The 16,414-nt window shown below is 32.0% G+C and overlaps 1 protein-coding gene across 2 annotated transcripts in view; it reads left to right on the top strand.

Annotated features, from left to right (window-relative positions):
* LOC139521825 (myosin-IIIb-like) overlaps positions 1–16,414 on the top strand; it is a 60,588-nt gene that overhangs the window by 11,623 nt on the left and 32,551 nt on the right. For both annotated transcript variants that reach the window (XM_071315468.1, XM_071315469.1), the window contains exons 4-13: positions 3,167–3,372; positions 3,791–3,947; positions 4,645–4,750; positions 5,442–5,564; positions 7,217–7,325; positions 11,582–11,701; positions 13,097–13,197; positions 13,598–13,684; positions 14,572–14,637; positions 16,188–16,304. In XM_071315468.1, the coding sequence (XP_071171569.1) occupies positions 3,167–3,372; positions 3,791–3,947; positions 4,645–4,750; positions 5,442–5,564; positions 7,217–7,325; positions 11,582–11,701; positions 13,097–13,197; positions 13,598–13,684; positions 14,572–14,637; positions 16,188–16,304 (1,192 nt within the window). The remainder of the gene's footprint in view (positions 1–3,166; positions 3,373–3,790; positions 3,948–4,644; positions 4,751–5,441; positions 5,565–7,216; positions 7,326–11,581; positions 11,702–13,096; positions 13,198–13,597; positions 13,685–14,571; positions 14,638–16,187; positions 16,305–16,414) is intronic.

Consider the following 16,414-nt stretch of genomic DNA (forward strand, 5'->3'; position numbering starts at 1 on the left):
ACATAGGTGGCATTCTTTGGGCCACTCTACCCCCTCCTGTTTGATAATTTGGAAACGGTTGAGCTCCCCACCCCTAAACCATATGAGGGGCAGATCCAGAATTTAAGGTTAGGAGGGGCGCAAACTTAAATTTTTGCCGAGCAGAGCGAGGCTAAAAAAAAATTGAGGTAAAATTATTGGAATATTCTTTATTAAGCTGAGAACAACCCATGCTTTGCAAATTTAAGGGGGGTGCAAGCCCGCAACCCTCCCCTGTCTGAATCCGCCCCTGTATATATTCAAGTATAGGACAATATAATAAATAAAAAATGAAATATAGGAAGAGTCCCTGGAGTTACCCTACCCCTCCTGTTTGAGAACTTGGAAACGGTGGAGATCCACACCCCTTAACCATATATATTCATGTTTGTGACAATATGAAAAATCAAATGAAATATAGGAAGAGTCGCTAGGGGTCACCCCACCCCTCTTGTTTTAGAATTTTAAAATGGTCGAGATCCCCATCCCTAAACCATATATATTCATGTATGGGACAATATAACAAATCAGATGAAAGATAGGGGGAGTCCCTGAGGTCACTGTTCACCCCCCTGTTTGAGAACTTGGAAATGGTCAATATCCTTACCCCTAAACCATATATACTCATGTATGGGACAATATAACAAATCAAATGAAATATAGGGGAAGTCCCTGTGGTCATCCCAACCCTTCCTGTTTGAGAACTTGGAAACCAATGAGATCCCCACCCCTAAACCATATATATTCATGTATGGGACAATATAACATAAAATGAAATGTAGGGGAAGTCCCTAGGGTCACCCTATCCCCAGTGGCGGATCCAGAAATTTTCATAAGTGGAGCCCACTGACTGACCTAAGAGAGGCCTGCTCCAGTCACGCTTCAGTGATTCCCTATATAAGCAACCAAATTTTTTTCCCAAAAAGGGGGGACCGGGCCCTAAATCCTCTGATTACCCCTACCTGTTTGAGAACTTGAAAACCGTTAAATCCCCACCCCTAAATTATATATATTCATATGTATGGGACAAAATAACAAATCATTTACATTTACTATAGGCAGGTCAGTCAGACCTCACCTTTGATCCCTGTTGTAGTGAACATTTGTCTGATTCGTGTCTCATAACTTTTGTACTATAGAACACAAACTCAGTTTTCTTTCCAGGGAAACCAGTCCATTCATACTATAACATGTTCATACTAAGTCAAATTGAACTTCTAGCAGTCAAATAAAACCAAGGTTAACTACCAAGTAGAACAACTGCAATCATTGGGAACTTGCACCACTGCAGACTCACCATAAAAAAAATATACATTGATATATGCATTGCTTTTGAAACCTTGATAACATATAAATTATTTGCCTTAATAAATAAATCATTAGATAAACATGAATGTACTATATATGAATGTTTAATGTTGAGGCCACATTGCCACAGTTTTCATAATTACGGTTGCCTTGGTTTTTGGTTAACTGCCTTCAGCGCTTACAGCGCTTTGATTAATGTTTATTATTTGTGTGTATTTAATTCTGGTATTAAAAAAATATATATCACAATGTAAATACTTGACTGAAATTATTTAAATGGTCAAAAATTAGGTGTATATATAAATAACTATATTATTCAAACATAAAAACAGTTGGCTGTCTGAAAGAGTTTATTATATAGGTCCATTATTAGTTACACAGTAATGCCCTCATATTTGGCTGTTGGTAAATATACCTTTTGTCATTTTATCCTAATATGTTTTCTGTATGGATAAAAGGTGGTGTTTAATCAGTTTCAATTGAGGTTATGTAATACAAAAAAGGTAAACATGCATGAACAATTTTATTAAATGTAAGGCATTTGTGTTTGCATGTTTTAAATTTTGTTAAAAAATATTTTTACTGCTTAATTCAAGAAACCATCTGTATGTTGAAACGTCTCAATAGACATCTTAAGAGGTTTACATGTTATGAAGATGATGACTCCTAGATGTCTTTGATGGATGTCTGCCCCTCCCCCTCTTTTCTCTGAACCTTATAGATTATAGGTTGTCATTTATATTCAATAGTGTCAGCAATATGCCAGTAAATTTTTGCTTGTATCAACATCAAATTTTAGTTATAGCCATAAAGAGGGGATGACTGCTATTTAATAATAGGATTACATTTAATAACCTTGCAGCTATTATCATGCAGGGGCGGATCCAGCCATTTTAAAAAGGGGGGTTCCCAACCCAGGACAAAGGGGTGGTTCCAACTATATGTCCACATTCAAATGCATTGATCGTCCAAAAAAAAGAAAAAAAGGGGGGTTCCAAGTTCCAACCACCGGACCCCCCCCCTTGATTCACCAATGTCATGATCATAGCTGCTATACCCTACACTTGCATAACTATCTATGTTGAATGATGTACTTCCTTAAGCTGGTCTATCAAATTTGATCAACCAATGTCATTTTGAATTCTGTAAAGAGCATGAAGATTTGGGGCTATCTAGTTCTATACAGTTAGGCTAGTTAATTGTTCAGTAGTGTATGTAGCATCTATGAAATTGAACACACTCCAGATATCAAGTATTGGATTTGTAGGTTTTTAGTTTTTTTACAAATGTAGTGAAGGATAGATATTGTAAAACTTATTTTAACTTGAATATCTAGGTTTGATTGTTTTTTACCAATCTGTTTTACTTAAGAAAAAGATTGATGATTGATGGTATTGAATGCTCTTAGGAAAAAGATAAAATTTATAATTTGATTAATAATTTATTGAATGTCCATTTTGGATTGATATTATGATTATATTTGATAATTTGCTAAATGTTAAGTTATTAAGCCCCATTTATGGGCATTATTTTTCTCGGTGTGTATGCGTGCGTCCGTTCATCTGTCCTGCTTCAGGTTAAAGTTTTTGGTAAAGGTAGTTTTTGATGAAATTGAAGTCACATCAACTTGAAACTTATTACACATGCTACCTATTTTATGATCTTATAATTTGAATGCAAAGTTAGAGTTTTTACCCCAATTTTTCGGTCCACTGAACATAGAAAATGATAGTGCAAGTGGGGCATCTGTGTACTATGGACACATTCTTGTTTTGAAATCTAGTTTACTGTCGATTCATCTTTATGTATTTTTTACTTATCTTAAACTTTTATCTTCCAGTGGAGAGAGTGGAGCAGGCAAAACTGAAAGTACAAAATTAATAATAAAACAGTTAATAGAACTATGTCGAAGCAATACACAGCTAGAACAACAGATTCTTCAGGTCAATCCGCTGTTGGAAGCTTTTGGAAATGCTCAAACTTCTATGAACAACAATTCCAGCAGATTTGGGAAATATATACAGTTAGCATTCAGGAATGGCCATGGTATGTTTTCCATTTCTCTCAATTTGTGCTTATGGCTATCTGAGTTAAGAATTAAAAAAAAAAAACATGCCAATTTATAAATGTTTAAACAGAAATTTATTTCAACAATCAGGAAAATATTGCTTAGGTTGCAGTTTTTCAAAGCTTTCCAAATTCTTTTAATGTAGTCCCTAGCCTCATTTTGATTTTTGAAATCCTAAATATCAAAGAAGGATGGTTTTAATTTTCCTTAAATGCGAAGCTGTTTGGAACAAAATTACAATTAATCAAGAGATGCTAATCTCACATTCATTTGCCAATAATTTAACCTGTTGCGTCTGCTTCAAAAAGTGTACATCTCAAGCAAATGTCACACATGTACATACATTGCTTATAATGATTAATTTAATGTGAAAATGTTCTCCTCTGTTGAATATAGTGATTGGAGCAAAAATATCGGAATATCTGCTAGAAAGGTCTCGGTTAGTCAGACAAAACCCTGGAGAAGAAAATTTCCATATATTTTACTACATGTTTGCTGGTTTAACAACAGAATACCAACAAAGATTTCATCTACAGAAACCAGAAAATTACAGGTAGCTATATAGTTGCATTTGTGCTACAAGAACAAATTATCAGAGTTTTCAAGTACATGTGTGGTTCCAACTAAAGGAGTTACACATGTTGTTCATTTTACAGGCATTTAACTTTCTTTTACTTTATTTGCAAATGTATTTTGTGAGCACTTTTGAATTTCCTTAGCAGTAGAATAGCATGGATTTCTTGGAAAGCACAAATATTCTTCTTCTACATGATTATCTCCATCCACTTTTGGATAACCTCCATATAAAGTATGTAATATAGGTATTTTCAGATTCCATGTTCCATTGTATAATAATATGTTTTTTTTTAATAGAACATTATATCAGCACAAAATAAAAAAAATATAGTAATAAAATGGTAGACAATTTCATTGCAAGATACAGAAGATACAAAGACTTAAACAATGATGGAGCATATTAAAATGACTGTTACATGACTCATTTTGAAAAGCTGTATGAAAAGACCAAGTAGTTCTGGTTATTAGCAAAACACTTTTAATAAATAAACTGGCTGAAAGAGAGAATCAGAAGGTGGAATACCTCAAGAATAAATCATGCAAAAAATATACAAGTATACACAATTATGCTAGAGAGGAATAGCTAGAACAGTTAAAAATTCTGTTTTACAATATGCCAATATAGAATGCAGCTAATTTATGAAACTCTATTCAATGATGTCTTTTATTTGTAGATATTTATCAAATGGTGCATCTTGTTTAAAAAATGAAAAGAAAAGTTTGAAAGGAAACTATGAAGACCTGAGAAACTCATTAGATTTGGTTGGATTTACTGATGAAGTAAGTTGCATGTCTGTGTGGCAGCTTTCATTTGACCATTGCCTCATAGTAATTGGTCATTGGTCAATCTTAAGTTTTTATGTTTTTGTCAGTTTTTCAGATACCATAAATAATAGGTCAACTATATGTATAAACTATGTATGAAATGATTGTAAGGTGTATCTGACCTTGACCTCATTTTATGGTGTTTTTTTTGTAATGTTAAGAATGTACTTGAGGTTTTGAATTTGTGTCAGATGTTCGGACTCCTTGGTGTTTTTCCATATGATATATTAAAGATAAAATATTTTGCCCCTTAACACCTATTCATCTTTGAATATAAGATTTAATAGCTCATAAAAGGTCATTTGACAAAATTTTAGCAGATTCTTGATTTTATTTCTTTTGATTTGAAACCCAAATAATACCTATGCAAATATAGGTAAAAATCTGAGTCAGCCTTTTCCAGCCCTATTTCAAAAATCAAATATCTCGAAAAGGAGCTCCATGACCTATAAGTATTTTTAGTTTATTCTGTTCCTTAACTTATACTCTTCAGCTAGTAGTATCAATTTTAAATTCTTGATTTATTTAATTTTTCATAGACTTTCAACATAAATTCAATCATAATCAGTACAGCAGGTGAGAATTACAGCATGTGCATTCTTTTAATTCTACAGGCCATAGATAAAGAAATTGTTGTATGTTTTAGGAACAAGAGAATATGTTTAACATGATAGCCGCTGTACTTAACCTTGGTAATGTACAATTTGGTATGGATGATGACGAAGCATCTTTTGTTGAAGATGACAATTCTTTTATTAAGGTTGCCTCTGTAAGTATAAAGTGACTGTTTATTAGTTTAAATGTAAGAATAAAAACTAGCGTGAACCTTGAAATGAAAAAAAATGCTGATTTTTTTTTCTTTTTCTGTTTGTTCTCTAACTTAAGTGTGCCTCAACCAAATGTTATGAAAATAATGCACAATGCTTATTATTAATTCAATACTCCAATCAAGTTCAAATGTAGGTAGTTTCAATTTTACAGTTCTTAAGTTATGTCCTTTTATAATGTTATATGCAACCAGCAATCTAATTAAAAACCGATCTCTCATCGCTCCTGTTTCTGATATGTCGCTAGGGAGATCTAACGAAACCCGCTTTGAGGTCACATGTGAGTGACCTCGTAGGTGTGTCTTTTTCGACCAATGAAATTGAGTCTTCCGCGATCTTGGAAGTTTAACGTAAGGCAAAGGGATGTAACTCATTTTATTTACGACGAAATCGTCAGTCAAAATAATTCATAAACTTTTTTGATTGGCTTATTAATAGGTCGTCAACTCATTTGCATATCTTTATAAATTCATAAATTTTAGTTCACTCACATGTGACCTCAAAGCCGGTTTCGTTAGATCTCCCACGCGACATATCAGAAACAGGAGCGATGAGAGATCGGTTTTTAATTAGATTGATGCAACCAGGAGCATCATCTATGTCAATATTTAAGAAATATATGAAAAAAGTGGGGTTCTAGATGTCTAAGCTGCTTACCCCTACCACAAAACATTTGAAGAAGCATCTATGTATGAAAAATCTATAAAGTCACTGGCTTTGTCAGTTTTCAACTAAGAATAAAACTATTCTATATTCTATAAAACTATGTTAAGTGTCAACCAGTGAAAGAATCAATAAAATCAAAAACAGTGTATTTAATCATGATTAAGGTAGCACAATACAAAGATTTTTCATCCCCAATCAGACATCTTTAAACTGATGTAATTCCACTCATCTTTCTTTAAATTTTATAAATGAGGTACCAAAAGAAAGAAGAAGGACCAATCTTTCAAATTGTGATAATTTCATTATGACATAATGATTACATCATTAATTGTTATGTAATTCTTTGCCATATTGTGATGTCTATACTTGAATGAATTTAGCTTCTTTGTTATTCATAGCATCCCAAAATATTTTATAGATTCGTGCACAACACAGTTTGACCTCCAAAACTGTGTCTCAGATTTTTCCTATTGTATTTCATTCTCTCATAAATCTTCAATGAAGTTTGCAACATCAATTCATAAGAGACCACTAAATTCAATTGGGTATAAAATTTGTTCTATTGATGTTTTTGGAAATCTGAGACACAGTTTTGGAGGTCAAGCTGTGTTGTACAAGAATATATAAAATATTTTGGGATGCTATGAAGAACAAAGAAGCTAAATTCATTCAAGTGTGGACATCACAATATAGCAACTAATTACATAATAATTAATTATGTAATAATTATGTCATAATGAAATTATCACAATTTGAAAGATTTATCTTTCTTCTTTCTTTTGGTACCTTATTTATAAAATATAAAGAAGGATGAAATGAATTACATCAGTTTAAAGTTGTCTGATTGGGAGTAACAAAATCTTTGTATTGTGCTACCTTAATAATAAAAAAGGTAACTTATGATTCAATAAAGAAATAAATTTTATAGGCTCTACTTGGAATCCCTACAGAGGAAGTGGCTGGTACATTAACCTCTATAGTGACCTATACAAGGGGTGAAGAGGTCAAAAGGAACTACACTCAACAACAAGCTCAAGGTATACTAGTTCTCTCTAATTAGTGTCCTTACATAAGCACATCATTACCATACCAGTCTTAAAGAAGTAATAGAAATTGATAGAAAAAAGTCACTTGATAATTTAAAGGGGCACTAGCTGTCAAATTCATGTTCACCGATTTGACTCAAATTCTCATATTTGATTCAGAACAATGCGAAACATTTATCCAAACTATCAAAATTCTCAAATTAACAATTTACAGGGCATAGGACCGATAATATGAAACTTCGTTTCATGTGTATTTTAGTCTAGACGCCATCTCATTAAATATTGAGTTGACCTCGAATGACCATATAAGCAATGTAAACATAAATAAAGATATAAATAGATTAAAAAACTCGAGCAATTGAATTTTTCTAGGTCTGAATAATTCATATTATAGATTAAACATATATGTTTATCATCGTTTATACCTATATTATTTTTTGGTGGATCGAATCAGTCAATTAAATGATTTACCTTTGTTTCACTTTCAATATTGACATTCTTTTCCTTTAAATATCTTTACACGCACAATGCATGCGTTATCCATCTTTAGCTAAGGGGTTAAATTGAAGTTCACATGATATGGATTCAATGAGGTCGAATTATTCACTTGCAATTGAATAATTCATCATCAATGTTTCTAAGCTTTTTTTGACAAAATTGAACCATGCTGGCTGCTAAAAGCCAAGAATTATTTCATTATTTAACTTTCGTTAATGATTGAAAAAAAAAAATCATATTTTAGATTTTTTAGCTCACCTGTCCTAAAAGGCCAAGTGAGCTTTTCTCATCACTTGGCGTCCGGCGTCCGTCGCCGTCGTACGTCGTCCGTCGTCGTTAACTTTTACAAAAATCTTCTCCTCTGAAACTACTGGGCCAAATCAAACCAAACTTGGCCACAAACATCATTGGGGTATTTAGTTTAAAAAATGTGTCCAGTGACCCGGCCAACCAACCAAGATGGCCGCCATGGCTAAAAATAGAACATAGGGGTAAAATGCAGTTTTTGGCTTATAACTCAAAAACCAAAGCATTTAGAGCAAATCTGACACCAGGTAAAATTGTTTATCAGGTCAAGATCTATCTACCCTGAAATTTTCAGATGAATCAGACAACCCGTTGTTGGGTTGCTGCCCCTAAATTGACAATTTTAAGGAAATTTTGCTGTTTTTGGTTATTATCTTGAATATTATTATAGATAGAAGTAGACTGTAAACAGCAATAATGTTCAGCAAAGTAAGATTTACAAAAAGGTCAACATGACCGAAATGGTCAGTTGACCCCTTAAGAAGTAATTGCCCTTTAAAGTCAATTTTTAACCATTTTCGTAAATCTTAGTTATCTTTTACAAAAATCTTTTTCTCTAAAACTACTGGACCAAATTAATCCAAACTTGGCCAAAATCATCATTGGGGTATCTAGGTTTGAAAATGTGTGGCGTGACCCTGCCAACCAACCAAAATGGCCGCCATGGCTAAAAATAGAACATAGGGGAAAAATGTAGATTTTGGCTTATATCTCTGAAACCAAAGTATTTAGAGCAAATCTGACAGGGATAATTTGTTTATCAGGTCAAGATCTATCTGCCCTGAAATTTTCAGACAAAACAAACACCCTGTTGTTGGGTTGCTGCCCCAGAATTAGTAATTTTAAGGAAATTTTGCAGTTTTTGGTTATTATCTTGAATATTATAATAGATAGAGATAAACTGTAAACAGCAATAATGTTCAGCAAAGTAAGATCTACAAAAAAGTCAACATGACCAAAATTGTCAAGTTACCCCTTAAGGAGTTATTGCCCTTTATAGTCATTTTTTAACAATTTTCATAAATTTTTGTAAATTTGTAGAATATATTTTCCACTGTAATTACTGGGCCAAGTTCATTATAGATAGAGATAACTGTAGCAAGAAGAATTTCCAGTAAAGTAAGATCTACAAACACATCATGATCACCAAAACACAATTTTGTCATGAATTTATCTGTGTCCATTGTTTAATATGCACATAGACCAAGGTGAGCGACACAAGCCTCTAGTTAAATATCTCGTAGCTTGTGTCCCTGTTAAGCTTCAAGGAATTTCACCTAAAATGCTGAAGTCCGGTCTCTGAAGTTGTACAAGTTTCAAATATTTTCAGGGACCTGCTCCCACAATTCAAAGTTTGGTGTAAAATCTTTTAATAAAAAGTACGTCTTTATTTGAATCAGTTATGATAAATGTAACTGCAGGTAACTTGTTTAAAAATATAGAAATACATGATTTACTTTTTAGCTGACCTGGCCTTGTAGTCATAAAACTTTCGAGCACGATTTTTGTACTCAGACTCGAGAATCAACCAATCAAATGCTTGATTTCATGTTTCGAGCATGATTTTTGTGCTCCGAGCACTGAGCAAAGTTTTATGACTTCAACCCCTGGCCCAAAGGGCCAAGTGAGCTTTTCCCATCACTTTGCGTCAAGCGTCCGTTGTCCGTCGTTGTCCGTCGTTGTTAACTTTTATAAAAAGCTTCTACTCTGAAACGACTTTGCCAAATTAAACCAAACTTGGCCACAATCATCATTGGGGTATTTAGTTAAAAAAATATGTCCGGTGACCCGGCCAGTAACCAACCAAGATGGCCTCCATGACTAAAAATAGAACATAGGGGTAAAATGCAGTTTTTGGCTTATAACTCAAAAACTAAAGCATTTAGAGCAAATCTGACATGGGTTGAAATTGTTTATCAGGTCAAGATCTATCTGCCCTGAAATTTTCAGATGAATGGGACAACCTGTTGTTGGGTTGCTGCCCCTGAACTGTTAATTTTTTAGGAAATTTTGCTGTTTTTCGTTATTATCTTGAATATTATTATAGATAGAGATAAACTGTAAACAGCAATAATGTTCAGCAAAATAAGATTTAACGAATAAGTCAACATGACCGAAATGGTCAATTGGCCTGCTAAGGAGTTATTGTCCTTTATAGTCAATTTTTAACAATTTTCATAAAAGGAGTAGGTCCGGTAAGGGCCCATTTTGGCCTCAAATTTCAGGTTCATCTAATGAAAGGTTTTAGACACTTTTTAAACACTTAAGTGTCTATTTCATTTGATTTGATTAGTTTATATGACAGGTTTTAACTGATTTAGTCATTAAAAACGCTCCGATTCAAGCTTAAATATGAAAAATTTATCAAATATGCCAATAAACGTCACTTTTCAGATAGTTTTTGTCAAAAATCAAACTGGCTGCCCTGTGTTCATCCTCAACCTTTATATATGTTATGTTTAAACATCAAATACAACTTACATTTCAATATTATGAATGAACACGAATGCGGCCACTTTCATTTAAGACGGAAACCGCCTAAAATCTAACTAAATGCTAAAATTGTTAAGATTTCAGTAATTTAGCATTACTTCATGATGCTAGTACCTGATATGTGTGCATTGTATTGTCAAAAACAGTCCATATGTATGTAGAAGAAGCATTCTACATTCCAATAAAAAGCTAAAAGATTACATTTTCACAAGATTGTAAAACTGCTATATTTTGGGGCCAAAAAGTGGTCTTACTGAACTTACTCCTTTGTAAATTTTTATTAACATTTTCCACTGAAACTACTGGGCCAAGTTCATTATAGATAGAGATAATTGTAAGCAGCAAGACTGTTTAGTAAAGTAAGATGTACAAACACATCTCCATCACCAAAACACAATTTTGTCATGAATCCCTCTTCTTCCTTTGTTTGATATTCAAATAGACCAAGGTGAGCGACACAGGCTCTTTAGAGCCTCTAGTTTTTTTTATTTTTGGTGTTTTAAAGCCACTTTTAAGCACTGCATTTAGGCTATTTCATGGCGGCTGGTTTTTATTGGTGAAGGAAGCTGGAGTGCCCCGAGAAAACCACTGACCTTTGATAGGAAAACTGACATACAAGGAGATGTTGTATTATTGCCAATGAGACAGTCATCCACTACAGACCGAGGACAAGGATTGGAACAATGATTGGTCACCGTGTTGTTCTCAATAATGATCAAAACTCCTACAGCATACTTAAAAGTTATCGTCTAGCTCTTTTAGACACTTATAGTTATAATGGTTGTTTTCTCTACATTAAGTCCACCATTTGGCTTGTAGAGGCTTTAGTTTTTGCATACTTCTCACATTTTATGGCTGTTTTTATAAGGATATTTATGACAATTGATTAAATGTATTTTTAACAGATATATTGGCTTCTATAAGTAATATTTCTAACATTACCTTTACAGACGCCAGAGATGCTATAGCTAAGGCTATCTACGGTAGAATGTTTGGTTGGATTGTAAACAAAATCAATCAGCTCTTAGCTCCACCAGAATATACTGAGCAAGGAGACAGGAGAGAGATAGGTACTTATCACATGTACAACATGTTTAAAAATACCATTGAAATTTCTCTATCTCATTACAGGTCAGCAGATATAGTTCATCTTTCCAAAATCTGTCAAAATTGTAGTTTTGAGGGATTTTGGTATTAACCTTTGTAAATACATGAACATTTTCTTAAGTTACCTTAAAGAACTCATTTGAATCTATAAATGTTACTTTGATTCTTTGTACATTGTTGAAATTCACCTATAACCCAAAAATCTAAGAAATTAAATCCTTCTGTTAATACTGAATCCACTGTAGCTCAATATAAAATAATATGTTTATCTTATATCAGATAATGAATTTTCAATGGTATTTTTAAATGTGATGTATGGAAAGACCATTTTTTTTCTTATGTTCGAATTTCGAGTTTGTGTTTATTTCAACCTATTACATGTAAGTTATTTGGAAAACTGAATATTTGGTGAAAAATCTTGTATATCAATTTTAATAAACAAAATTCTCTCACTTTGTTAAAAAACCTGTGTTCTAGTTCAATAGAACATGGGTCAGTTGTTTTTTAAACAACACCTGAGATCAAAATGAAAAGTTTGTGCTGATGATGCTCTCTAATAAATGAAGTTAAATCTCAAAGTAAGTTTTCATTTATCTGTTGGTGTTATAATCATGAAACAGTTGGGTTTCTTTTATGTTTTGGCTTCATTAAATTAAAATGGGTGCCTTTTGATTGTGCCTTATTGATCTGCCTTGAAGAACAAACGTTTCAAATTTTGTTACTGTAAATTCAGAAATTATTGTGTGCATTTATTATTGCAATTTTGTCATTTTAGACTTAAATGTAATTTTAATTTTTATGATTTTGAGAAAAATCCTGTTTAATTCATATAAAATATTTTAAGATGAGAGTTTAAATTATTGCATTTACAACTCTGTCCCATCTTTTGCAATAATAAAACCCTTACAATCATTTCTGAATTTACAGTATTACAACCTGAAACTAAAATAACAAAAAAAACCAGAATTCCCAGTGGCGGATCCAGCCATTTTAAAAAGAGGGGTTCCCAACCCAGAGTAAAGGGGGGGGTTCCAACTATATGCTCCCATTCAAATGCATTGATTGTCAAAAAAAGGGGGGTTCCAACCCCCGGACCCCCCCCCCCCCCCCCCCCCACTGATTCCAAGGAAAATAAAAAAAGGAAAGTCCTTAATCAAATGGCAAAATCAAAAGCTGAAACATATCAAACAAATGGATAACAACTGTAATATTCTTGACTTGGTACACACATCTTCTTATGCAGACAATGGTGGATTAAACCTGGTTTTATAGCTTAAACTAAACCTCTCACTTATATGACAAAAATAGAATAGTAGAATGCCTTAAGATAAACAGTTGATTGTATCTCTTAATTGCAGGTATTTTAGATATCTTTGGATTTGAACATTTTGAAAAGAACAGTTTTGAACAAGCATGTATAAACCTTGCTAATGAGCAGCTACAGTTCTTCTTTAACCAGGTGATCATTTAATCATTTAACTTTATTGTCTTTTGCTGATTTATAACAAAATCAAAATAAGAACTTTGAAATTCTTATTATCATTTTCATTTCTAGGTTAAAATAATGTATTATTCCATATAGATAAAACTTTAGTAGGATTTTCTATATGAATGGGATTTTGAATAAATAAGCATATATCACCTGTGGAAAAAGTATATTCACCGCGCAAAACGTCCTGTGCTTTTACATGTATAATTTTGGTAAAAAAAGTTTGATGTACAATTGGTTTTGGTAAATAATTTCCATTGCATAAATTTCTTTCAAAATATGTAATAAAAAATTACTGCCTTTTGTTTGGGTAAATATGTGGTTTAATTGACTTTAAAAAGGAAGTAAAATGATACTTGTATCTCTATAGCATGTGTTTAGACTTGAGCAGGAAGAATATACCAAGGAAGGCATAGACTGGAAGGAAATCAAGTTTGTGGATAATCAGCCTTTATTGGTTAGTATTATACAAGTTATTATATTAAATGTTTGTAATTGGTCAAATCCTTATAAGCAATATTAAAATAAATGGGCTTTCATGACTGGCAAATTCTTGGAATGAGTCAAGCAATTGTAATAATGTAATTTTACTTTCTTGCATCCAATCATTATAACATTAAGCTGGATTATTTTATCCTTCACTTTTTGTTTCAGTGATTTGATATTTCAGATATCAGTGGGTTACAGAAATATCAAACATAATGAGATTATCAATTGATTGGGATAACATTCCAACAGCAGTGTCGACAGGACATTGTTAAATTGTCGCTTGAATATTGCATGATAGGGAAGAAAGAGCTTGAATGCAATATACTAATGAACTTTGATTAAATGATTTGAAAAAGTAAAATCACAAAAATACTGAACTCCAAGGAAAAGTCAAAAAGGACAGTCCCTAATCAAATGGCAAAATCATAAGCTCAAACACATCAAACAAATGGATAACAATTCATATTTCTGACTTGGCATAGGCATTTTCTTATGTAGAAAATGGTGGATTGAACCTGGTTTTAAAGCTAGATAAACCGCTCACTTGTATGACAGTCACATCAAATTCTATTATATTGACAAAGATGCTAGAACAAAACAAACAGACACAATAGGTAAAAATGTCAGAAATAGGGGTACAGCAATCAACATTGTGTTATCATCTTAATCACTATGAAGATGTGTAGTCTTAATGAACAAAAAGGAGATGTGCTGATAGGGATTGCCAATGAGACAACTATCCACCAAGTTCAATGAAGTGGATGTAAGTAATTGCCAATTATAGATTTTAATATATTTAAATCTATATATAAACATTTGTATTCTAAATATTGTTTTTTTGTTTTTGTATTACAGGATTTATTCCTTGCTAAACCCATTGGTATTCTATCTTTACTGGATGAAGAAAGTCAGTTCCCAAAGGTAAAACTGAATGACTGCAAATTTATGGATAGATTTAAGTCAGTATTTGTAATTTAAAATGATAATTTAACATTCAATTTCAGGTAGATTGAGTGTCTAATTTAAAAAGGATGGAGTTTCTTAACACTTTTCCTTAGCCAACAGTACAAGGGCTGTATAGGCAGTCAAGGTCGTTAAAAACTTCCATCATCAACACTTCTCATAAACATATTTTTATATCAGGCTCATTTAAAAAATATAATAAAAAGAATGGGTCACAGATCTTTTTTAAATCTACAAGTTGTGCAAAATTGTCTAAAAAAGCAGCAAAACCTGTTTAAAAGTCAATGGTTTCATGTGTCAAAAATTGAAACAATGACCTTTCACAAGACCACCAAGGCAGTTAAAGATTTAATTTGGAAAATTCTCTTTTGTGTGAATAGAAAAAAAAAAACAATATAGAATTTTGAAATAAAATACGAAAAGATAATTATAGCATTCATTCAGAAAATTAAAAGTGAAAATCTAGGTTACTGACTGGTTTTCTTGTTACAAACGAAAACAAGAAATTTCACTTTAATAGATTATCTTAGTTATCTCCACTAGTATTGCTAAGATAAATAAAAATCAATACAAATTTTTAATTAAAAAAAAAATTAGAATTATCCTTTACTGGAAAAAACACAAATTTATATTCATTTAGATGAAGAAACTTACAATTAAATAGGTTTCATGTCTCAATGTTTATGCATATTGAATTACAGATCTAGACTGATTGTTTTCTGATATTTCACAATCCAAGATGGTGGAAGACCAACCATCTACCTTTGAAAGTATAAATAAAAATAGTCCAAATGCATTTTGTTTCTAAAAATTGAAAGATGATCATTATAAAATTTAATAGATTTAGTCATGATTTCTATATCAATACTTTAAAAATACTAGGAATTATCTCCCCTTAAAAGTTATATGTGTTCAATAACAGTCAAATACAATACAAAAGCATTTTTATGAAGTTATATGATTCTGAAATGGGTTGAATGATAATCCTCCCTTTATTTTTATCATGTTGATGTATGTTTTTATGTTAGTTTATTAAAAATTGTAGACGTGAAATTTTCTTTAAGTTTGCATTCTGAAAAACATTACATTAATATTAAACCTTCATGCCAAAACATGTATTTAAATTGTTTTTGAACATGTTTAGGACTATTGAATAATTGGGAAAAAGTTTATATTTCTTGCTAGAGAGAAATGGCGGAAAACAAAATATTTTCTTCCCAGATCGAGAGGAATGTTTTAAAACAAGTATTTGTATTTGTATAATGAATCTAGATAAATGTTTTTTTCCTTCCATTAAACATTTCAATGAATAAGACCGCCAAAATCACTAAACAGACACAATTCAAAAACATGATGATGGAAAATACATGTATTTATATAAGATTTTTTTCTTTCTATAAGAACTTAAATTCCCTGTGTAATGTTATATATTATATGAGTTACCTCCCCTTGTATAGCTAAGATGAAAAAGAAAAAATATTCACACAAATAAATATTTCTATTTACAGGCTACAGATGCAACCTTTGTGGATAAATTAAATAAACATTTTGGTAAAAACAGTTACTACGGCAAATCACAGCAGACTAAATCTAGTAAATTTACCATCAGTCATTATGCTGGAAAAGTAAGTTTGAACCAACCTGTGATTACAACAGATACTTTCCGTCATGGTTTTTAAAACTGTAAACTTGATAAAGGCAGCTATTGTGGATTCATTTATTTTCGTTGGTACCA

The sequence above is a fragment of the Mytilus edulis genome, chromosome 4, assembly GCF_963676685.1.
Source record: "Mytilus edulis chromosome 4, xbMytEdul2.2, whole genome shotgun sequence".
Taxonomy (NCBI): Eukaryota; Metazoa; Mollusca; class Bivalvia; order Mytilida; family Mytilidae; genus Mytilus; species Mytilus edulis.